This window comes from Lissotriton vulgaris, chromosome 9 (assembly GCF_964263255.1).
Source record: "Lissotriton vulgaris chromosome 9, aLisVul1.2, whole genome shotgun sequence".
In the NCBI taxonomy this organism is placed as follows: Eukaryota; Metazoa; Chordata; class Amphibia; order Caudata; family Salamandridae; genus Lissotriton; species Lissotriton vulgaris.
Genome location: NC_141697.1, coordinates 785,540,659 through 785,566,476, shown reverse-complemented (window position 1 = coordinate 785,566,476; position 25,818 = coordinate 785,540,659). Strand labels below are relative to the sequence as shown.

General features: G+C 45.8%; 1 protein-coding gene across 1 annotated transcript in view; it reads left to right on the top strand.

Annotated features, from left to right (window-relative positions):
* The window catches only part of BBS1 (Bardet-Biedl syndrome 1), a 591,426-nt gene that overhangs the window by 129,636 nt on the left and 435,972 nt on the right, over window positions 1-25,818 (top strand). Inside the window, exons 9-11 of the mRNA XM_086938512.1 lie at window positions 2,564-2,670; window positions 4,540-4,660; window positions 14,252-14,410. Of these exons, the coding sequence (XP_086794638.1) occupies window positions 2,564-2,670; window positions 4,540-4,660; window positions 14,252-14,410 (387 nt within the window). The remainder of the gene's footprint in view (window positions 1-2,563; window positions 2,671-4,539; window positions 4,661-14,251; window positions 14,411-25,818) is intronic.

The following is a 25,818-nucleotide window of genomic DNA, read 5'->3' as shown; positions in this document are numbered from 1 at the left end:
TCTCCTCAAGTCAGCGGGCATTGGTTGCCCCAGCACCGTCTTCTTCACATCAACCTCCTAGAACTCAGGGGCTATCAAGCTAGTACTTCAAGCATTTCTTCCTAGGCTGCAGGGGTCGGAGGTTCTCATCTGAATGGACAACACCACGGCCATATACTACATAAACAAGGAAGGGGGTACCAGTTCTCTTCTGTTGTCTCAGGAAGCCCAGAAGATTTGGGAGTGGGCTATTCTGCACGGAATAACGCTACAGGCAGAACATCTACCAGGAATTCTAAACGAAAAGGCGGACAGACTCAGCAGGCTATCTTCCATCGGTCACGAATGGGAGCTGAACCAGGTGGTCTTGGAGGAGGTTTTCCAACGATAGGGCAAAGGCTCGATAGATCTATTTGCCACCCCGGCCAACGAGAAATGCCGGTTTTACGCAAGCAGGCTTCACCATCGAGGGTCGTTGGGGAATGGGCTTTTGACAGCTTGTTCAAAAGCATTTGTGTACGCCTTTCCCCCCATTCCAGTGATCCCCAGGCTTCTCAGGAAAATCAAAGCTGAACCATGCAAGGTGATCTTGATAGCCCCTGCGTGTCCACAACAGTTCTGGTTCACAGAACTTCACCTTCTGTCTCTCGTCCCTCCTCTTCCTTTGCAGACTATTCCGGACCTTCTGACGATGTCCTGCGGACAGATTTGGCATCCGGATCCACACTTATTACACCTGACTGCATGGCTCCTGAGCAGCAAGAATTGATGAACCTTCCCATCTCGAATGAAGTGAGAGAGGCTTTGTCTCAAGCTAGAGCTTCTTCTACAAATAAAACTTACAGTTTTAAATGGAAGAGATTTTGGATTTGGTGCAGGAAGGAAAGTGTTGACCCCTTCATGTCTCAACCATATTAACTTCTACCTTATCTCTTGTCTTTGGCTAAGACAGGATTGGCTCATTCATCCATAAAAGTTCACCTGGCAGCGATCTCTAGCTACAGACGCTCTGCATCTGGACCATCTCTTTGGTCTTCAAGAATAATTAAACAGTTTCTCAAGGGCTTATTCCACGTCTTTCACCCGGTGAGGCCTCCGCCTCCCACTTGGCATTTGAATTTGGTCCTCCAACAGCTTATGAAAGATCCCTTCGAACCGATTCATTGGGCAGACATGAAATTTCTTTCGTGGAAATTGGCTCTCCTTCTTGCCCTCACATCAGCAAGACGCATTGGAGAATTGCAGGCTCTCACAATTCAGGAACCTTTCTCCAGTTCAAAAGAAATACCATGATTTTAAGAAATAATCTGAAGTTCATACCTAAAGTGCCTTCGGACTTTCACTTAAACTAACCTGTGATTCTCAGGTCTTTCTTTCCTCAACCTTCAACACCAGCGGAGAGGTCACTCCATTCTCTGGATGCGCAGCGGTGCTTAAAATTTTATCTGGATCGCACCAAAGAGTTTCGTAAGTCTTCACAGTTATTCATTGATTTTGATGGTCCGCGCAAAGGCCTTCCACTTTCGAAGCAAAGTATTGCAAGATGGATCTCCAGTGCCATTCTATATTGCCATTCATCCGCGGGTAAACCACTGGACAGCAGGATCAGGGCACACTCCACAAGATCTGTGGCTTCATCTACAGCTCTCTTCGCGGGAATGCACATCAGAGACATTTGCAGATCTGCAACTTGGAGCAGCGTACACACTTTTACGAAACATTACTGCTTGGAAACCTTGACGCAGGAAGACACAGCTGTGGGCCGGGCAGTCCTGAGGAACCTCTTCCACTGATTGGTGAGCTTTCCTTACTATCCCTCCTTCCTGTTTCTGCACATTTTGTATCTAATGTTGCTACTAATGGCTATTCTAATGTGTATTTACTTCTTCTCTTATGAGAGTATGCATACTGAGATGTTTTTGTATTTACGCCACAAAATGTGCTTTATTGCTACTGCTAGCTACTCTGATACAAAAGCCTGGGAATCTATGAAAGTTCCAATACTGGGGCAAGAAAACAAGTTACTTACCTGTAACTTTGGTTCCCCAGTATTGGTAACTTTCATAGATTCCCATGCGCCCACCTTCCTCCCAGAGGAAAGCTCAGCCTTCAGCAGATGTGGTTACTGTTACACAACGGCTACGAAAATCTGAAGCTCTGAGGTTCCTTCAGGAGGGTTCTAAGGGATGAGGCTCTTCTGATTGGCTGATGCTTAGTTTGGTCTCTTTTACAAAAAGAGGCAGATAGGCTACAAAAGGGAATGAGGCCTAGGCCTTTTTCTTTCTCTTTTGTACCTACTGCTATGTTATTTCTGTTACCGAGACTGCCATCCCGACGATGGGGAATGATACAAAAGCATGGGAATCTATGAAAGTTACCAATACCGGGGAACCAAAGTTACAGGTAAGTAACTTGTTTTCTTTCCTAACATGCCTTTTGATTTGCACAGTATATTTCCATCATGTCTGATGTCCTATTTCAATGGAATAGTTAAGAATTGCAGCATTTATAATGTTGTCAGTATGATATCTTTAGTAGGAATATTAGAAATATTATGGTTTTATTTAGGTGTTTATTCCCACAGGTCAGCCTTGCTAGTGTCCCTGTGTTTCTTGATGTCACTGGGCAGTATGATGTGGAGTATCGTGTCACTGTAGCTTGCAGAAACGGAAGCATATACATCCTACGCAGGTGGGTATGAAACCAGTACTGACTCGCGCTCCTTTCATTTCTCTATAACACTCCAGTAACACTTTTGAAAAAGCACATAGTGCTGTATCATTAAATCTCCACAGACAGCATCTTGTGAAAATGGTCTGTTGACTTCTTACTGTGCAGTATAACAAACTCTACCCGTAAGCAGCAACAACTGTAGGATGTTGGCAGGTTTACAGAAGGTCCTGCTGAAAGTTACTTAGCTAAATGGTATTCATACAGTTATTAGCACTCAGTGCAACTCAATAAATATAAATTGAACATTATCCAGAATGCAGTCTGTTTTAAAAATAATACATCAAATCAAAGGGACACTAACTTTCAACAGGCTGTTAAAAACTTAGGGCCAGATGTATCAATTCCTGGCATTGTCCTTGCTTCACACAAGGTGATGTAAGGGCAACACAAGCCTTACGTTAGATTTTACAAGCCACAGAAAGCCACTTGCATGGTCCTGCATGGCTTGGTAACTGTTGAGTACCACACGGCAGTCCAAGTCGCTGCCTAGCATTATTTTGCACCAGAAACATGGGTGGAGAGTGGGTATTCCCAGCCATTCACCCATGCGTTGTCACATTCCCAGATTCACTAAGAGTACTAAACTTGGGAATGCGTCAAAATTGTACACCATTTCCAGATAAAGGCTCAACAAGAATAAATATATTTATTTCTCCTCGTTGTTTCGTCTTTTTAAGTGTGCTGCGTTCTGCGGCTCCCTTAGAAAGAGGAAAAGCCTCTGAAGATTGTTTTTGTGCAGGAAGGTATCCCTTTCTGCACAAAAGCAACCCTGCTTGCAGCACAGGCACCCTTGCACCATGGCGCCAGGGAGCCTGCCTGGTGCTAGGCATCACATAATGCACCAGTGCAATAAAAGTCGAGAATGTTCCATATCTTAGTAAATAGGGTGCATTCCTGCCCTCTCCATTTGACGCAGAAAGTTGTCTTGCTGAATTGTGCTGCATCAAATATTGATAAATCTGGCCTGAGATATTTAAACCATGAAATATTCATGTAATCAAGTCTAGAATCCTATTGTTTTGTTTTCTAGTACCTGTCTCAGAAAATGCCTCAATGGTTTTGGTGGATAATTTCACTATCCCAACAAAAACTATGACAAGTGATTTAGATGCATACCATTCAATATAATAACGTTATATTTTAGAAGTATGTTCTTATTACAAAGTGAAATAAAATGGTAGAAGTTGGAAAGCTATAGTCCACCTGTAATTCCCAGGGAATTCACAGACACAATGAAAGCACTTTTACACCACTATTGTTGATCTCCTCTTTGTATCCTCTTTAACAACCCTCATAAAATATGACTGCTTATTATGATGAATATACATCTACAAAATGTAGTACAGTTGTCCACAAATTCTTAACATCTAGGTTGTTTTCTTTTTACTCTATAACTTCTTGGGTTCTTGCCCACCTCCTTCTGGACTGGTCTCAGCTAATGCTGGCAGAGCTGCACCCACATTTCTTCATTGACTTACACATTTTCATTGAAAGTGCTATATCAGAGGCTACTTAACCGATTTCCTGGCACTTCATGTCGTAGTCCAAGGTTTATTGGTAGAGAAGCAAGGGAAGCTTGCCACACTACTGTCCCTTTTCCTCTAACGCTACAGTGTATGTGCAAATACAGTTGATTCACATTCCACCATTCAGGACTATTCAAATATTGGACAACTTTCAGGTTTCAGCGTGCCTATTTTTAATACAAGACATAGAAATTGTAAGTAGGAGAGTGAATTAATTTGTGTGTCGCATGAAATGTGTAGATACACCACACCAATGCACATTAAGCCATCTATGTATATTAAAGTGTCACCTTCCTTTTAGAGATTCCAAGCGGCCTAAATACTGCATTGAGTTGAACTCCCAACCAGTTGGCTTGGTGCGAATCAATAAGAATATTGTGGTGGGCTGCTCCCAGGAGACTCTGCATGGTTATACTCAGAAGGTAAGTACTAGATGTTCCACCACACCTTCTGCCCAGACTCCATATGTTCACAGTTCTTCTCTTGTGTGCTTTCAAACCTTGTCTCCGTTGCTGTATCTTAATCCACAGTTTTCCTCTTCCTCACTTTCTCTGTCATTAGCGCCCTCTCTCTTTCTGCCCAATACTTTCTCCCTATCATTCTCTATCACATACCCCTTGCAATTCATGTTGTTTCCTTTTGGTGTTGCCTTTGTTCAGACTCCTATTCTCTTCTTCTTCATATTTTCTCCTCTTATTCCATATCTCCCACTACTTATTGCTTACTTTCCCCTTTATTATTTATTATTTCCTTGGCTTATGGTATGCTTTGCCCCATCCTTGTCCCTTCAACTCTATTTTGCTATATGTTCCATTTTTTATAGGGTCTTAGCTGTGGGGCAGAGGGGTCTCTGCCTCTGATGTCCATCTTACTCTGCAAACTGTGCCATGTACAACCTATTCAGCAGTTGACTCTCTGTGGTAAAATGATGGGTAGTCACAGGCTTCCGAAGGTAGTGTGGGGTGCACAGCCTCAAAACAGAACAATCACTCTGCAATGCAAAACTGATTGCTCAACCCAATACTTTTCGTTAGAAAAGAAAATGGGGCGCGGCAAAGCAACATGGCCGAAAGGACGTGAGCCCTTGAGCTCCCAGCCGGCCTGCCCATTAATCCTACCTGATCCTGCAGTATTTCAACTGCAAACAGCTCCAAAACTTAACCTGCAGTGCACAAACACTGCGTGACTCCAGTGGCGGTATCGAGAATCCGTGGCGGCCATCGGAGAACGACATTACGCCCGCAGCTAAATGGTAACTTGCCTCGTGGGTGGAGGTGGTAGCCGGTCACATCGGCGTCCCTGCTGCTGAGCCTGGGGGTGAGTGCTGTTGAATTAAGAGATCCCACTTCGAAGTGGAGACGTCTGTGGACCCCGGTGGACCAAAGAGTGAATCGCGACGGTCAGATCGTCGCCTGCATCTGCATTGAGGGTGGCCTGTGGAAGTGGCATGAGCTGGTCCGCCGGCCCGAGAGCGTAGAACTTTGAGCACGGAGATGGAGAAAGTGGCTGGTGCCCTGGTGGTCATGACCCTCCCCCATCCTGTGGTGGCTGAGAATGACTGGGGCTGCCGCGCAGTGCACCAAAGGCAGCTAAGGCAGATATCCCGAGGCCCCAGGTGGGGTGACTGAGGCCCGTCATTGTTCGCGCAGGAAGAGGCAGCAGAAACATTGCAGCAAACGGGCACAGTCCAGAGCACCCGGTGCCGTCTGGCCAGCCTGGATTGTTGCTGAAGTGCTAGAAGAGGAGAGACTTGCCTGCTGGGGTGGAGGGGGCTGCTGGATCTGTTGTCTCTTGCTCTCTTCCCCATGCCCCTTGTGGGCAGAGCGCCCCTGGAGGAGCTGGGCTGTGGAACAGAGGGCGGCAGCAGCGGAGGCTAGGGTGGACCGTTCGTCTTCCGGCTGAGGCCTCGCTGGAGGTGGCGGGTGTGACCTGCCATGAGCGGACTTCTGACGGGCACCCCTGGAGGCGTTGGACTGGCTTGGCAGAGGATCAGCACTTGGAGCGGATGGAGGCAGAATCCAGGTGACTGGGAATGGGTGACAGGCTGCAGTAATTGTAGAGGTGGGGGGAGCCTTGTTCTCCCGGGCCCCTGTTTGGACCTAGGCTTGGAGAGGTGGCGCGAAGAAGGCAGATTTGCCATTGCTGGCTCCCCGAACCCCCTGAACATGAGTAAAAAGATGTGGGGCTTTTGAATGCTGGCAGTCACTGTTGGTGATACGGAGGACTGAACTGAGTATAGCGACGCCCTCAGGGGCCAGGTGGGCTGCTCACTGTTTGGGTGTGGCACAAGATTGCAGAAGACCCTGTACAGGAATACTGGTGGTGGCAGGCCGGGGGGTGGGCATGCTCACAAACTTAGTGTGCAAGGTGCGAGACGTAAGGGTGCCACCTGGAAACAGTGGTGCACTGATATTGGCAGGCAGCTACCAGGTTTGAAGATACACTAGCGGACCCTGTGAGGTGGGGAGAGAGCCTGACCCAGTGTGCATGGTGAGCAGTACCCCAGTAGATACTGCTCCTACATGTGCGGACCCCTGGGGTCGGGACCTGATCCCTGAAGGCAGTGGAGTATATACGGGACGATCTCCACCAACTCCCCCCGCTTGTACAGGAGTCTAAAGCCACAGCAAGTGGATTAAAGACGATGCAAGAGGTGCTCCTCTGACGGAAGCACTTATGGTGGAGGTGACCGGCCTGGCACGGGTGGTGCGGCCTGGGGCAAGTGTGCCAAGGGATGTCCTTGGCGCCTACAGGATGGGCAAGGATAAAGCTGCTTGCTCTGCTGGGGCCAACACATTCACACAGCACACCACGCCACACCACCCTCTGCAGTGTATAACGAGACAGACGGGCACTGGTGACGAGGAAGAAGATGGTGCAAGAAAAGAACCAACCCGTGTGGAACTCCTGGCGGCCATACAGGTTTCTAGGAAGGTCCTGGAAAACCAAATTGGGACAGTATCCATTGACCTGAACTGCTGAGAGCTGGTTTGGGTAAAGTAACAAAGTGTTCACAGCTGAGGCATACATTGTGTTCTTGAAGGGAAAGGTGGTGACTCTCAAACAGCAGGTGACCCAGATGACCACAAATGTCGGCGGAACAGTTCCTAGAAAAATGGAAATGTACTCCTTTACATCCACGAGGTCTGCGGAACTCTTTGCAGTAGAAAGGGCACATAGACCCCTGGTGATGTCAGTGATGTTGAACTCTGATCATGATATTAACCCCACTGGCACTGCAACTTGGTGGACATTCGCTGGTTATGTGGACCGGCGGGCTTGGCCTGGAGGCTTTTTGGAATGGGAAGTTCATTAGCCCCAGTTGGGCTGCAGGGGAAGCTGTGCACGTCCTGGGACGAGCATGGGAAGGGCATTGATGACAGTGCAGTTGCACGTTATTTGTCTGTGGTTGGGGAGGGAGGGGATCTTGTCACAGAAAGGTTTATTTTTTAGTTATGAAGACACGCAGCATTTGTTCCAGGAGGTGGCAACGATTGAACTACACAATATTTTGGTATGCCGACAGAGGTTAGGTTTCTAAGCTGGAATGTAAGGGCCTTGGGTACATACACTAAAGGCTACAGAGTACTCTCATTCCTTAAACAGCATCGTAAATCGGTGGCCTGTTTTCAAGAAACCCATCTAGATGACGGGGGGCCAAAAGATTAGCGAAGAAGTGGCAGGCCAGATATTCCACTCCTCCTTTTCCACTTATGCAGAGGAGTGTTGGTATGGGTGGCTGCTGGTACACCGTTTGCCGTGACGTATATGGAGGCAGATGTGAACGGCCACTATGTACTGCTAAAGAGGACCCTCAATGATCGTGATATTACTATGCTAAACACATACACCCCAAATGTGAATGATCCTGCGTTTTATCAGTCTATGCAAGATCTGCTGGCCCTAAAACTTGACTGGCCTTTCCTGTGGATGTGTGATTTTATTTGTGTGTTGGACCCTAATTTAGACAGATATCCGATTAGGCAGGGACTAAGCCACAGATGACCAGGAGGCTCTGGGAGGTGATGTGAGACATGGGCATACAGGACGCATTAAGGGACGGGCATCTGACATAGAGACTGTACACTTGCTACTCACCAACGCACAACTCGCATAGAAGACTGGACAGGGTATTGGTGGCAGGGATGGACACCTTCCGGGACATTGAGGTGACGCACGTGGCCCGTTTCTTGTCCGACCACGCTCCTGTTTGCTACGTGATTCACTGGAAGGCCCCTGTGCAGGCACCCAGGCTGTGGAGAATGTCTGCAGATATTCTAGAGGACCAGGTGGGGATGGAGGCCCTATCTCAGGCACTGAAAGACTACATGACGATTAACTGAGAGGGGGCAACTAGTAAAGCCACAGAATGGGAGGAGGTGAAGGCAGTACTGCAAGGGGCCTGTATGAGACTGACGTGCGGGGTTTGCCGGCAATTATAGCGGGACCTCGGGGTAGAGGAGAAAGCTGCAGCGGAGGATCAGACGCACCCGTCTGCTGGCGATTGGGAGTGGGCGATGTGTAAACGCATCAGCAACATATGGGATAGATTGGATTAATACACTCCCTGCCAGTATCGACAACAACTACTCTGAGAAGGGGGCAAATCCAGGCACCATCTGGCCTGGATTCTTTGGAGAGAACAGACCCTGCCCTTGACTACTGCCTTGCTCACACCGATGGGCGAGGCATTAAATTCCAGGGCTGCAATACTGGAGATGTTCCAACAACACCTACAGAGTGTATACAGTGGATCCGGGGTCCAAGCGGAACGATATGTACCGTTTCTGTGAAGTTTGGCTCTGATGCGCCTCTCCCCGCTGAGTTTGAAGGAACTGGATGCCCAGTTGTCCCTGGAGGAAATCCGGTAAGCACCGCGGAAGCTCCCGTGGGCCAAGCGTACTCAGCCACTGTGGCACAAGCCCTGCTACAGGTATACAAGAAGCCTTTTGACAGTGGAATTTTATCTCCTACCATGAGACGGAGAGATATGCATGCTCTTAAAACTGGGAGAGAATGAGCTGGACCCTGCCACATACCGCCTGCTTACTATGATAAACTCGGACATTAAAATTCTGTGTAATCTGTTGGCGACACAACTAGCCCCCCCACATGCCCCCAGCTGATTCACGAGGACCAGTGCGGTTTTATACCAGGTTGTAATGCTGGCATGAATTTAGAAAGGTATCGCACATAATGCACAAGATTGTGATAAGGAACTGGCTGTGGTGGCGCTAGACCTTGAAAAAGCCTTCGACATGGTAGATTGGGGGTACCTGCTGGAGGTGCTGAGGGCATTGGTATTTGGGCCACAGTTTCTATTTTTTTTTAAGTTCAATGTATTTTATTAAGTGTCACAAGCAGAGATGGACAGTGGTCAACAGAATAAATATACAGTGAGAAAGGCAGGATACAACAAGGGGGAGGGGTGGAGGCTGTGCATAAGATGATACAGTAACTAATCAACAGTAGGAGTAGATCGGTACTTTGCATATGAGTTAATACATAAGCAGATAGACATAAACACCACAATGGATTCTTAGAAGAGCATTACATGTCGAATAGTTGGAACTACAGTAGAGTTCATACATGTTTTACAAAGCCTTTTTGATGTCCCTGAGAGGCAGATACAAACTGAATGATATACTTGACTTCTATGACACGTCGGTATGCACAGGTGTGAATAAAATGATTTTGTCTCACATGAATAAGGGAAGATGGTGACACGGGTGGCTATAGGGCCTGGTGTAGAAGAAGTTGCGTGGGCGAGTTTTATTCGGCGTGAAAGGAGAAAATTGAAGGGGTGGGAAATTTATCTGTAGGAGAGATCATGGGGGTTTATAAGTAAAGCACTTGTGTCTAGCGCATTCCAAATTGAGCAACGCGAAGATCTCCACTGGGAAATTTGAAGAGCAATGTTATCGGGCCCTTGAGAAAAGTTAACCACTCTTGCCACATAGAAAAAGAGAGCGCTTTAAAGGTTTTCCAGGTGTTTAGAATTAGTTTGCAGGCTAGAGTGAGCATTAAGTCCAGTAAAAAACGCTTGTTGTCTTTCTTGAGCTGGGGATCCAAAGGACCCAGAATAATGTATGAGAAATCTCTCATGGGAAGGATATTTAGGGTATGTGTAATGCAGACAAAAAGTTTATCCCAAAAGTCTTGGGGGAGGGGGTACTCGAATAGCATGTGAGCGAGGAAGCCCTCTTGCTTGCCGCAGCTCCAACAGTTGGATCTTTTGTAAGACCAACCTTGAAGAGTCTTGCGTGGGTCCAGTAGATGCTATTTATTATCATATATTTAGTTTGTGATAGGATAGGTGATATTTTATGTGAAAAAGGGGACTTGTTGATGGTGGTTCAATTAAAAGCAATGTCTATCTTTTATAGATTAAGCTTCCCATTTCCGTTGATTACGGGATAGTGTTTTGTTTTGGTAAGGTAAGTGAATTTTGTATATGCTAGAAACCAGTTGTCCTACCTTCGATAGGTGGTTCAGGAGGGTAGTGATAGAAGGACTAGCACCTGAGAGATTCTTTTTGGTAAGTCCTACTTTAAGCTGCAGGATTTTCTAAAAATCTAGATTAACAAGATTTAATCGATTTTGCAAGGCTGAGAATGTTAGAGGAGAAGTGTCTTCGAAGATGTCTTGCACTAAGTTAATGCCCTTACGTGACCAGTCCCTCCAGAAAAATTAGGAACCACCAAGTTTGAGTGTATGATTATACCATAGGGAGGATAAGTAAGAGTGTTGTATCTTGCCCTCCAGACGGGAGTCAAGGAGCAGGATGGCTCTTTTGGTGTTCTGTATAATGTTTGTAGAGTGCGGTAGATGGGTTTTGTCCATCGTGGCTAATGTGGCAAGAGGGATGGTCTGTGTGAGAGACTTTTCTATCACCACCCAGTGTGGTTCGTATGATGGGTTATCAATAAACCAATTTGCACCATGCTTGCATAGAAAGGCCGTTTGTTCATTTCTGAAGATGGGTAGGGAGAGGCCCCCTTTGTCCTTGACCAGCTTGAGCTTTTTCATCGAGAGTCTGGGCTTTTTGCTCTGCCATAGGAATTTGCTAAATGTTTTGTCAATGTTTTTTTTAAATTCTTGTGATAGGAACATGGGAAGCATGCTAATAGGATAATTGACGAGAGGAGTAATCATAATCTTTAGAGTCTCTGCTCTTCCCCACCATGATAAGAATTTAGGAGACTAGTTGTCTATTTTTTGGGACATAATGTTTTCGTTAGTATGTAGAGTGGTGATTAGTTCTTTTGTGAACTCAAGACTTAGGTATTTGATAGAGTCCTGTTGCCAGGTTAGTCCTGACGAACCTAGAATGCTTTTATCACCACAGCAACTGAGGAGTTTTACCTCGGATTTGTCCTTGTTAAGGGAATATCCAGATATTTCTGACAATTGGTGTATGGCATTCATTAGTGCTGGGATGGCAGTGGAGGCTTCTTCAGTGACAATTAATACATTGTCTGCATATGCAGCAAGCTTGATGTTTCAATTACCAAAGGAGACACCAGTAATATCTTTGTTTTCCCTGATGTGTTCCAAAGCTAAGAGAAAATGGGGGGGGGGCAAGAGAAGACAGCCCTGCTGTGTTCCTTGGTTCAGGTTAAATGCATGGGAAACTATACCTCCATCTCTGACTTTAGCAGTAGGTTTGTGGTAGAGAGCCATTATCATTTTGATCAGGTTATCGCTCAAATTAAACTTCTCTAGAACAGCCTTTAGGTATCTCCAATCAACCTTATCAAAGGCTTTTTCCGCATCTAGTGTGATGGCAACCGTGGGTGAATCATGGAGTCTAGCCTTTTCTATGGTATGACAAAACAGACGAGTGTTGTCACTGGAGAGCCTGTATTTAAGAATCACACCTTTGATGAGTGTATTAGCTGAGAGATGTGTTGTTGAATTCTGTTCGAGAGAATTGTTGCAGAGATTTAGCAATTGAGATTTATTAATGAGATCAGCCTGTAGCTTTTAGGTTAGAGGGGATCTTTATCTTCCTTTGGCAGGACAATTATGGTTGCTTCTGCCGGTGTGCCAGTGACTTAGCCAGTTTCTGAGAAGTGAACAAATAGCTTCAGAAGTGGTGACAGTAAGGACGGAGAGAAGATGTTAAAAAATTTGCCATTGAACCCATCGTGGCCTGGGACTTTACCCATTTTCAATTTATCGATCGCCATTAGTACCTCATTTTCTGTGATCGGACCATTTATTGATATTTTTTCTTGATCTGCAAGGCTAGGGAGAGTGATACTCGTTAGATAGTTATGACACTTTGAGTGATTTATGTTAGTATTTTCTTCGTATAAGTCTTTATAGAAGTCCTTGAAAATGTCAGCTATTTTTTGGCGGATTAGTATTAATATTCCCTTCCTTGTCCTTTATGGCGTTAATGGAGTATCTCTGTATTTAAAATTTTAGATAAGCAAGGGATTTGCCTGCCCTGTTTGATTCACATAATTCAATGCTTTTTTGTTTATTGACCCATATCCCCGCCCTGTTACTGATGATTTTATTATATTAATATGTAATGTTGAGTATTTTGTTAAGGGTATCATCATCTTTATTAATGATCTGTATTTTTTCTAGGTCCCCTATTTCTTTCTCTAATTTAACTACCTAGATTACGCTGGTCTGATGGAAATTGCCATAGTGACCTGGCCCACATACTCCTATATCCTTCAGGCTACCCACACCCATGATATGTTGCTCACCTGTGGCTCTGTTGCCAGGCTGATTTCACTCTTATACAATGAGGATGGATTCAACTGGTCCTCCTCCTAGGACAAGGGCAGCTTGGGACGCTGTCTTAGCCGAGCCCCTATGTCACAAGACATGGTTACCCATAAGTGCGCTTACCTATATAGTATCTTGTAATGCACAATTTAGAATGGTTCATTACAACTTCTAACACCGCACCTGCATGATACCAATGAAACTTCACCAAATTACCCTGACCCCGCCCAGATGCTTGTCCACGGTGTGATGAGGCAGGTACATGATTTTCTACACTTAGAATGGAGATGTCCTGGGGTGAGCCAGTTCTGGTCCCATGTAGTAGGGACTGTGCGAAGAAGCACATGCTTTCACATTGAGGAAGTGCAACTCCAATGCTTATTGGGACACATCAAGAAACCTTAGAAGCGCAAAATAGCTTACAAGCTGTTTCAATTACTGTTGGTGCTGGTGATGCATAGGGTGGCCATAACATGGATGGGACTACGTGCTCCTGATCTGGATGCATGAAATAGGAATGTACGCAAATGGACTCTGGCGGAAGAAGTCCACATGAAGCTAAGCCGTAGAAATGACAAACTGAAGGAGGATTTTAGTGAATGGCGTCTGTTGAGTAATGCCGTCTTGAACTCAAAACTGAATGCGAGGGACCTGCATGAGTCTGATACCAGCGGGGTATGACCAAAGGGGGTGGAGGATGAAAAGCAAAAAGTGAGAGCCGTTTAACTACCTTTTCATTCAAATGTACTGTCATTTACTGCTCCTTTGCAATGGTAAAAGTACTATCTGGTGCGGATGATCACTTGCCGTCGACCTCTGTAAACATATACTTGCTGCGATTTATGTTCAATATACAAAAACAATGGTAATAAAAAGAAAAGAAAATTACTTTATTAAATGCACTTAAAATGGCACACCAAACAGTTGTCTACTGTCACTGAAATGAGGGAATGCTTGGTATGCCTCACCTGGTCACAAAACAGGTCCAGAATCTTTCACATGTCAAAGGACTGTCCTAGGCCTCTGTGCACACATTAGATTAGTTTGACACTAGAGACAAAATCAAAATAGGGTACTAGATAATCACAACTGGGTACTCAGGGCAGGGGGACACAACTGTACCCCATGCAGGGGACATTCTTTTCCCAACACCATATCTTTTTATTTTCTCCTCTTTTTGTTGCTCTTCATTGGTAAGTTCTTTTATATTCTTATTCTCCATTTCAGGGCATTATGTAACATCACAATTTTGCTTTCTATTTCAGGGCAAGAAGCTCTGGACGGTGCCTCTCCCTGCACCAATTATGACTATGAGCCTGATGGACCAGAAGGCACGGGGATTTCAGGCAGTGTTGGTTGGCCTGGCTAACATGGAAGTGCACATGTTCCGTGACAAAAGTCTACTGCACATCATCAAAACGCAGGTCAGTTACCTTTCTTTTCTGGCCCATCCTTGCCCTATTGTATGTTCCATCATGGTGGGGTTTTATTATCATATAAGGTATTTTGTGGAATTTTCAGGATTCTTTTAAAGTTTCCAGTCATTATGCTCTTTGTAACCCAAACCTTGGTGTGGATGAAGCGCTTACTACATTCATTAGTAGTATACTGCCTTTGAGGTTTAAGTATGTCATGTGGCTGATCTACCAAATGATGAGTTGGAGAGACCCCATCCTTAGATTGTTTTTTTCAGCCATCGGGTTCGGATGTGTCTTGCTGCGCTCCGCTTCGGCACCGTTTCTCGGACTCCTTTGATGCGCAATCCATACCCTTGACGGTATTGTTATCGATTGCAGTTCCCTATTCGTCCTGTATCGTCTCAGCTTTAACATCGTCAATCAGAAAACTTTTGGAAGGCCGTCGGGCCTACCCGTGCCAACCGCTCAAGCAGTAGATGGAACGGACTCCTTTCAAGTTATGTCCCGGGTGTCATGCTAAATTTCCACGCACCGACTTGCACGAAGTGTGCAACCTCTGTTTATCCCCGCAACACAACAAGAAAGACTGCGACGCATGCCAATCATTCTGATAGAAAATAACTCTTTGTGATCGTCGGGCTCGATGTCACGAGATGCAACAGCAAAGCGGCTCCGCACTGGACATCTTCGGCGAAGATTTCGACTCTGAACATCATGCCCAAGGAGCCGAAGACGAACACTTCTCCGTATCTGAAGCCGACTCAGACATCGAAGAACAGGAGCAAGTTACTCTGGGTCAGCTTACCGTAAGTAAAGATAACCCCTTGCCCCCCCCCAGCAGCCTAAGATAAACCTTCCAGTTCAGGCTCGAACCGACCCCATCTCGGTGCCAACCCCACACCTTCGGCACCGAAACACAAGTCCAACCCGACACCACTGGCGCTGAAAGGCTTGGAGCCGAAACCTTTGACGCCGTAACAGCCAACCAAGGTTAAAGAGACTCAGTCGAATGAGCCTCGGTCTGATCACTCTATTTCGGATCCGAAGCAGAAAAAGTTGGTGATTCACCCTGGGCATTTTCAGGCCACTCTTCTAAAAAAGAGAAAATTAGACCTACCAGAGGACTATCACATTCCTCTAAAAAAGATAAGTGTGGGTACTAACACTTCTCCTTACATCCCACCTACTTCTCCTATTAATCCCAATGTACGTATTTCATCTGAAAGTTCACCACCACTACCACCTTCACCTAACCCACAAGATGATGGGGATGGAGATGGGGATGACAATCAAGATCCCCCACATGACACTGATCCTTGGCAGGATTATCACACTGATCCAGATCAAGATAATGATCCATATTTGTACCCCTCCAGGCCTTCTACGCCAGATGACAACATTGGATACATTGAGCTCATAATAGGGCTGCTCAATATCACGGGGTGGAGTTACATTCAGAACCATTAGAGCTGGATTTCCTCTTTTAGACCCTTAGTTCCTCTCACACATACATTACACATGCTCAAAGGCATGTTAAAACACACTGATGACATTTTCAAGGACCCTGTCAGGGCAAGAATTATTACTCCTGGGGTGGAGAAAAAATATAAGCCTTTACCCACCGACCCTACATACATCAAAGGTCAATTACCTTCAGACTCTCTTGTGGTCTCTTAATGCTTGTAGGAGAGCCAACTCCCAAACGTCAGGTGAAGCTCCTCCTCCAAATAAGGGGTCCAAGCTCATTGATGCCTCAGGCAAATAGTAGCTTCACAAGCAGCTAACCATTGGTGTATTGCCAGTACTCAAGCTTTGTTGGCTCGTTATGACGGCTTATTATGATGAGTTGGAGAAACTCATGCAGTTCTTACCAGACGAACACAAGACTAAGGCTAACGACCTTATTTAAGAGGGTAAGCGCATTACAAATACCTCTATCAGGTGTGCCCTAGATGCGGCAGACACAGCAGCACATGCAATTAACACCAGTGTACTCTTACGAAGGCATGCTTGGTTAAAAATTTCAGGTTTCAAACCTGAGGTACAAACCTCCATCTTTAGCCAACCCTTTGATAGGAAAAATCTCTTTGGACCAACAGTTGACACCTCTCTGGAAAAAATGAAAAAATATAGAGGTCGTAAAGTCCATGGTGGCTTTGCAGTCACCCACCAATACAGATTCCTTTCCCCACTCCTTTTATAGGGGTAGCTCTAAAAACATATCCACAAAGTCTACCTCCTCCTCTTACAAGGGTAATACTCCGTCCCCCTCACCAAGTGGTTATTTCAGAGGAGGTTTTAGAGGGAACAGTGGTAAGGGAAGAAACCGAGGCAACTCCACACGCTCTTCCCCATCCAACAACAAACAGTGACATCCATCCTGTACCCCAGATCATTCCAACCTTGTCGGGGGACGTCTCTCACCAGTTCTCCCAGTATGGAGCTCCATCACTTCAGACAAATGTCTACTGCAAATTATCCAATATGGTTACTGACTGGAACTTACAGTCAATCCCCCCCAATATCCTTCCAAGACCACATGCAATGTCACCGGAACATCTCTCACTCTTAAAGCAAGAGGTTCTCTCTCTCCTAGAAAAACAAGCTATAGAACCAGTCCCATTACAATACCAAGGGACCAGAGTATGCTCCCTGTACTTCTTAATTCCCAAGAAGGATGGCTCTTTAAGACCTATATTAGACCGCAGACAACTAAATCTCTACATCCAATCGGACCACTTTCACATGGTCACACTTCAACAGGTTCTCCCGCTCTTTCAACAAGGCGACTTTCTGTCCACTCTGGATCTAAAGGACGCCTATTTCCATATTCCCATTCATCCTGCTCACCAATTCAATTGCTTATCAATTCAAAGTCCTCCCATTCGGAGTAAGTACAGCACCTTAGGTTTTCACAAAGGGTTTAGCAGTAGTCACGGCTCATCTAAGAAGACCGCACATTCACGTCTTCCCCTACCTAGGCGCCTGGCTAATAAAAGCCAGCTCGCAACAGAGCTGCCTACGCCACACTCGAAAAACAGTCCAACTGCTTCACGACCTCGGGTTCACTGTAAACCTCACCAAGTCTCATCTCCAACCACCCAACACACAAGTGTATCCAGGAGCCACAATATACCCTCCGAAAGCTCTAGAATGTCCCAACCCAATCAGGATCTGCAACATGCAGAGTCTAATATCAATGTTTCAGCCTCAACACTCCTTATCAGCTCGAGTGTTCATGCAACTGCTAGGAATGATGGCATCTTGCATTTTAATTGTTCCTTACGCAAGACACAAAAATGTGTCCCCTACAGGAAGCTTAGCACATCAGTAGAACCAGGCTCAAGGTCAGTTATCAGATCTAGTGTTGGTGGATGGCCGCACCCATCGCTCTCTGCAGTGGTGGAACATACAAAACCTTTCGGCGGCCATTCGTCGACCCGGTTCCACAAATAGTACTAACGGTAGATGCATCGCTCACTGATTGGGGAGCTCATTTACAAAAACATACCATTCAGGGCATGTGGACTCGGCAACAGAAACAACTCCACATTAACCATCTATAACTTCTAGCAATTTTTCTAGCATTGAAAGCCTTTCAACTTCCTCTAGTAGGCAAAGTTGTCCTGATTCGCACAGACAACATGACAGCAATGTACTACATACAAAAACAGGGGGGAGGGACACATTCTCTCCAGCTCTCTCAGCTAGCCCAGAGCATCTGGAGATGGGCCATACCTCAAAAAATATATCTCCTTGCAGAGCACCTTCCAGGAGTAATAACCAGATTGCAGATCTGCTCAGTTGTCAACGACAGCAGATCCACGAATGGGAACTCCACCCTCAAGTTCTCCTCCCATTCTTCTAAATGTGGGTCTTCCCAGAGATAGACCTGTTCGCCACCTTCCTAAACGCAAAATGCCCAAACTTCGCATCCAGGTATCCACACGCATTGTCCAAAGGCGATGCTCAATGGATGAATTGGTCAAAGATGTTTGCATACGCTTTTCCGCCTCTCCCACTCATTCCACTAGGGGTTCGGAGGCTCAGGCAGCAGTCCCTGACACTAATCCTAGTTGCTCCCATATGGGCCCGCCAAGCCTAGTTCACAACCCTGTTTCAGTTTATCAATAGTTTCTCACCAAAAACTACACCTTATTTCCAATCTTCTCACTCAGAACCGTGGAGAGATAAGGCATCCAGATCCCAGTCATCTCAACCTTGCGATCTGTCACCTGAAATCTTAGCTTTTGGTCATCTTAATCTTCCGCCAGACTGCATGAATAATATCAAAGAGACTAGACGTCCTACCACAAGAGCATGCTATGCAGCAAAGTGGAAAAGGTTTGTCATTTACTGTAACACCTATAAAATCAATCCGCTAGATGCTTCGATTCAAAATGTCATTTGCTACCTACTACATCTAGAACGATCCAATTTAGCGCACACATCTATATGCTTACATCTTGCTGCAATAGCTGCATATCTTCAAAACAGACAACATTTGTCTCTTTTTAGAGTGCCTGCTATTAAAGCTTTTATGGAAGGACTTAAGAGTCATTCCATCCAGACTTCCATCTGCTCCAGTGTGGAATGTCATCATTGTTCTTACAAGACTCATGGGCCCGCCTTTTGAGCCATTGCACAAATGTGAACTACAATTTCTAACGTGGAAGGTAGCCTTCCTTATAGCCATCACATCTCTGAGAAGAGTGGGTGAGCTTCAGGCACTAACCATAGAAGAGCCATTTTTACAAATACACCAAAACAGAGTGGTTCTAAGGACTAACCCCAAATTCTTACCTAAAGTCATTTCTGCCTTTCATATCAACCAATCTGTTGAGCTGCCAATGTTCTTCCCTCAACCAGATTCAGTGGCAGAACGTGCTCTTCACACCTTAGATGTCAAAAGAGCATTACACAACTATATAGAAAGGAAAAAAACCTTTCAAGAAAACAAAGCAACTTTTTGTTGCTTTTGCTCCACCACATAAAGGTAATCCAATATCAAAATCAAGTATTAGTGCATTCAAATATGCTACATCAAAGCTAAACGCACATTAACAAATCCCACTAAAGCGCATTCCACTTCCAAACTAGAAGCCTCTATGGCATTTTTAGGGAATATACCCATGGATGACATCTGCAAAGCTGCAACATGATCTACACCACACACCTTTACAAAACACTATTGCATAGATGTGCTAGCTAGACAACAAGCTAGTGTGGGCCAGGCAGTTTTACGTACACTATTTCAGACAGCTGCAACATCTACAGATTTGCCACCACTTTGGGAAATGACTGCTATATAGTCTATGCATAGCATGCGATCTACAGCTCACATGCCTCAAACTGAAAATGCTACTTACCACAGTATACATCTGTTTTTGGCACGTAGAGCAGTAGAATGTGATGCACCCACCCGCCTCCCCGGGAACCTATACCTGTTGCAGTATTATCTTAATTAGATACAATATCCATGGACATCTCTCTTTAGTACTCCTGCTAACTCCATCATCACCCTCTACGGCAAAACAATCCAAGGATGGAGCTCATGCGCACTATCACGGAAAGGAAGAGTCACCTACCTTGTGACTGGAAAGACTTCTTCGAATAAAAACAAAGTGTTAACATTTGGACCCAACACTAGATGGCGATCTATGCATAGCATGAGATTCACAGCTCTAAATGCCATTAACAGATGCATACTGTGATAAGTAGCATTCTCCAGTATTGGTGTGTCTTTCATAGATTCACATGCTTGAATATTCCCCGTTGTCGCAGTGGGAGTCCCACAGTACATAACATAGCAATGTAGCAATAAAATAACCATAGTACGGATAAGAAATAACCGTTGATAGCATTGAAACATAGTGCTTAAAAGATAGAAAAACGTGTCACTTTTATAACATATCAAAGTCATTGTAAATAGTCCAAACTTCAGCCAATCAGGCGCTAGCACCCTCTAGAATGTTCTCCTCAGAGGCTCAGGCCCTCAGATTTTCAACCACATGTCGTGTGAAGGGAGTCTCCCTGAGCTCTGCTCAGTTTTTTCTCATTTGTCTTCTAAAAAAATATTTTTTGCCATGTCTGCAACCAAGAAGTCCCTCTTCAGACACTGTGGACGTTGTGGAAAACAGCGACTTCATTCGGAGGATCCTCATAAGAAGTGCATTTATTGCCTCTACCCTGAACATCAGGTAAAGTATTGTAAATTTTGCAGGACTTTCTCGCAAAAGATCTTAAAGGACAGAGAGGGGCGTCTCCTTCTGTGGCTACAGAAGTTAAAGACTATCGATAACCCCCTGCCAAGTTTCCTTGGTCCGAACTGCTTCATCATTGAAGAGAGCCAGTGAGTCGGAGAAGGTTTCTCAAAAAATAAGGTGGTGAAGAAACATCATGTTGTTAAGTTCACAGACCTGCCTTTATCTTCAAAAGGGGTACTTCCTGCCCCTCAGAGTGCATCTTCACCCTCTACGCCCCCGAGATCTGACTCTCAGGCGTCCAAGACTTTATCTGAGCAGTTATTGCCTAAAAAACTGGCTATCTCGTCGACAAGCTCGTCGTCGCTCCCTCCGTTGACGAGGACTTCTGTCGTCGCTTCTACAACGACAACTTCAACTTCTTCGTCTATGATGCCGGCTATGATCCTGTTGTCGGCAACATCCCCGTCGGCGTTGGTGTCAGTGAAAGTGAGGCCTCTGTCGACTACGGTGCCTTTGACTTCGTCGACGGCATCTACTAAGCAGAAGAAGCATTTGTCGACGCGCACTTTGTCTATGAAATGATCGACTTCGTCGACAGTGGCTTTGTCTGCAGTTTAGCGACAACATCTCTCGACGACGGCGACCGCGTCGACGGCTGCATCCATGGATTTAGTTCCTTTTGTCTACAGGTTCTCGGCTTCAGCCGCAACAGTCTTCTTTGGGGACCCTTCAGCGAGCACTGGGCAGCGCCACTCAACTCTCTCAGTGACAAGCGCTGTGAGGGGAACGGCTCGCATAGACATTTGCTGGGACACTGACATCTCCTTTACCCCTACCGCGCCGTGAGGGCAACGGCTGCTGGCTACACTCCTGACGGTCCGGACGCAGCGGGAACTACATCCCCCAGCTGCCCCGGCCGCCGGCACAACACCTGTGACGGCATTCCTGCGCCCGGAGGCGCTACAAGGGTGAGGGGTGTCGCGCGAACTGGTGGGACCCTTTAGCGAGCACTGGGCAGCGCCACTCCACTCTCTCAGTGACAAGCGCCGTGAGGGGAACGGCTCGCATAGACATTTGCTGGGACACCGACATCTCCTTTACACCTACCGCGCCGTGAGGGCAACGGCTGCTGGCTACACTCCTGACGGTCCGGATGCAGCGGGAACTACATCCCCCAGCTGCCCCGGCCGCCGGCGCAACACCTGTGACGGCATTCCTGCGCCCGAGGCGCTACAAGGGTGAGAGGCGCCTCCCGCCCTGCGGGACGCTCGCGGACGGCGCCGGGCGGAGCCCGGGCAGAGGGTGGGGCGTCTGTGGCCGTCAGGGGCCGGAGGGGGCCAGGCCGGGCCACCCCTCTAACCTGCTAACCATGGGTAAGCGAAAACTGATGGGAGTGGAGGGAGTTGGTACTAAAAACGCTAAAGTCCCACGTAAGGCTGATACCATCATCTCCTATTTAACTTCTGCCGTGGGGGCTATAAATGAGAAAATCGCAAATGCTGAAAAGATTCTGGAACTAGAAAGGATAAATGGCACTACCAACAAGTCCTCTACCCTTCCTACTCTGTCAGAATCCCCACATGAGAACACAACCCCTGTTTCTGACATACCACAAGATATTGTCACCAATACATGTATACTATCAACGGAGGAGGAGCCCAGCCGTAGGAAGCCTCCAAATCCGGATCAGTCAAAACCCAAAAAATGTGTCCGTAAAACGAAACATTTGCAAGTAGATCAAGATCAAGGACAAATTATGAACGCATTCTTGGGAGACAAACTGGAGGAATTGGTTAACTCACGAATCGAACCACTACTCGTGAGCATTGCTAAAGATATCGTGGACTCACTTAACACTTGCGTAGCTGGCTTATTAAAAAGGTGCGAAACTATAGACATTTTTATAAAGGACTATTTATCGCACTCTCTGGAGAGGAACACCATCCCTAAGCCTGCTCCCCCCATAGTTTTGGAAGCAATGGAATGCTCAGGTCCAAGTACAATTACACCCGATTTTCGAGCAAAAGTGAACGCTAAACACGGAGGTGACCTCCGAGCTCAAAATGGACCGCCAGATCAACTCTGTCTCATCTTCCTGCTTCCACACCCTCCGCCTCCTTCGTAAGACCTTCAAATGGATCCCCCTCGAACACCGAAAGACAGTCACTCACGCCCTGGTCACCAGCAGACTCGACTACGGCAACGCACTCTACCCCGGAATAAACAAAAACCTCATCCGCAAGCTACAGAACATCCAGAACGCCGCCGCAAGACTGGTCCTCAACCTGCCAAAACACTGCCACATCTCCCAGCACCTGCGCACACTCCACTGGCTCCCCGTCGAGGCGAGAATCACCTTTAAGATGCTCACCCACGCACACAAGGCCCTCCACGGCACCGGACCAGCATACCTGAACAGCCGACTCAAATTCCACGCACCCCAAAGGACCCTACGATCAGCCCAGCTTTCCTACGCCGTGGTCCCCCGCACCAGAAAGACCAGATCGGGAGGCCGCTCCTTCTCCTTCCTCGCGGCCAAAGCATGGAACGCCCTTCCGCTCCACCTCAGACAGACAACATCGCTCCACATCTTCGCAAGAAACCTCAAAACCTGGCTCTTCGACAGACCCCCTCCTTGATGGAATGGAACCTGCACCCCCCCCCCACCCCCCTCACCCCTAGCGCCTTGAGACCCTTACGGGTGAGTAGTCGCGCTTTAACAAACTCCTGATTGATTGACCTTATAAATCCGACCCATAGTAAAGAAAACACCTTCATTGGTGCACTTGCTATTAATCCCACCACCCAGAAACATACAACATCCCAGTCAGATCTCACTACAAATACTCATAAAGCTAGTAATTTTAGGCTGCATCTCCCCCCGATGCCACTCCCTTTGTAGCTGTACTAACCGGGATTCCACCCCTAGCACATGGGGCCACCGAGTCTACAGTGGACCTTCTAAGCAAAACTAGAGAGTGGTGTGGACACTACTCTAGTGGGGATTACGACATACCTGCATCCATCACTATGGTTAGGAGAGTGGGGTGGGTAGGTAAAGGCACCAAGTCAATACCAGGGGACTGCATTGTTGTGAATTTTGGTGAGAAAAATGCCACTGATAGACGGTTTTGGGATGGTTCTAAGATCACAAAAACGGGGGTTAGACCATATCCTTTGGGTTTTTTCTATCCACCTTTAAATGCACAGAATGGTAGGCGGCCTGTATCATTATCACACAGCCAACCCCAATTAGGAATACTTGCACACGACGTAACTTCCAGACCAAGGGCATGCTGTATTCCACCTGAGCAATATATCACCTCATTAAAGGACCATAGGAATAAGGTCAACACATCATGCGGGGGTATACCTCTCTCAAATCGTTTTTTGCCACTTGATGGGATGGACGACATTGATTGACAACCAAAATCAATGTGGTAAAAAAGTTGAGATCGCTGCTACATCACCTCCCAAAAACACATGTAGTATCCTGAGCTGGTCTAGGGAGAATCCCTGGGTACAGGCTCACAAGGAAATTTATTAAATTTCCGTGTTTCGACCGTCTATGTGTTACACAGACGTATTTCCACCCCCACAGCCCAAATAGTCACAGAGGAGATAAATGGTCAAATTCCACACTAAAATTGAACGTTTCTGTGTCTTGCGATTAGTTAAATATTCACAATACCCATTCATGTCTTGGTTAATCTCTTCTATTTTCTTTTTTGCCTCTTCGACCACATTACTTTCTAATAGACTTTTTTCTAGCTCTTCCATCTCTATTAGGATGGTGCTATGTGCTATTTCAATTATCAATTATCAAGAGCATTAGATCTCTACTACACCTGTTGCAGATAAAGGTCCAAGTTTCCCAAAATTTTGGGTTATCAATAAAAAGCCCTGGTTCGTTACGTATTTGGAGCCCGATAGGTATTGTCCCTGCTCTCACATATTGTGTCATGAACTCTGCATGTAGTTCGGTTCTAATAATTTTCTTTTTAAGGTTGACTAGCTGGGTCCATTTTTCCCCACCATTGGGTACTACTGTTATGGTACTACCCCTTTTGTTGGAACTAAGTATTTTATTTAGTTGTTCCTCACTAAAGCCAAAGGTCTTTAGTGAATCCATTCTATGATTGGAAAACCTACTGTTAGTTTTTTAGAGGAAAAACTATTCAGTCAATACAAAACCTGACTCTCCAGCACAAGGCCGTTCTTTCAGAAAATCAAAAAGAGAGAGTACCCCACTATCACCAGGGATCAGGGTACAAGGACAACCAGTCTAGGGAGAATCCCTGGGTACACACTCACAAGGAAATGTATTCAATTTCCGTGTTTCGACCATCTATGTGTTACACAGACGTATTTCCACCCCCACAGCCCAAATAGTCACAGAGGAGATAAATGGTCAAATTCCACACTAAAATTGAACGTTCACAATCTTTTTAATAAAAAAAACATACAAAAGTTTATACACACATAGGCAAATTAAAATTTCAAAGCAAAGTGTTTGAATCTATACGTTAAAAACAGATATCCAAAAACAGTTCAGTGTAAACAATAAACAAGCATAAATTCATGTATCACAGTTCATATGTCAAAAAAAACATGTTAAAAAACAGATTTAAGAGACAGAAGTACTAAATAATCATGAAAAACCCCCTCTACACTGTGGCCTTTGGATTTCTCTGCCACTCGCTTATCTAGATCCAATGGTCTTTAATTTGTTAGCACGTGGTATAGTCAATAGTACCCTTGGTAAACTAGTATCTACTGCTTCCCAGACACTATTTGGATTCTGCACAACAAGAAAAAAGATTGCGTCAACGCGTTTCGGTGCTGTGTACACTCGATATAGTAGCACCTTCCTCAGGACTGCCGTTTCTTTGGGGTCACCGGCTTCAGGGATTATTATTTACCACCCTCCCTGTAGGTACATATAAAGAAAAGCAAAGTATCACTGATCTGAGTTGTGCCACAAATGTTAGTCGTACATTTTTCATTGCTTCTTATTTGAACAGGAGTTCTCATATTCTAGTTTCTCCCGTCCTTATATTGTGTTCTTTTACTTGGTACCTTCTAGCTTTTTTTACCCTCCTTTCCTATGGCTACTCCGGGTTCAACAGTTTATTGACAGTTCACATATTTCCATTTCCATTGTCCATTGGTTATCTTTCAATTGACTTAAGGATCATTCGTATTTTC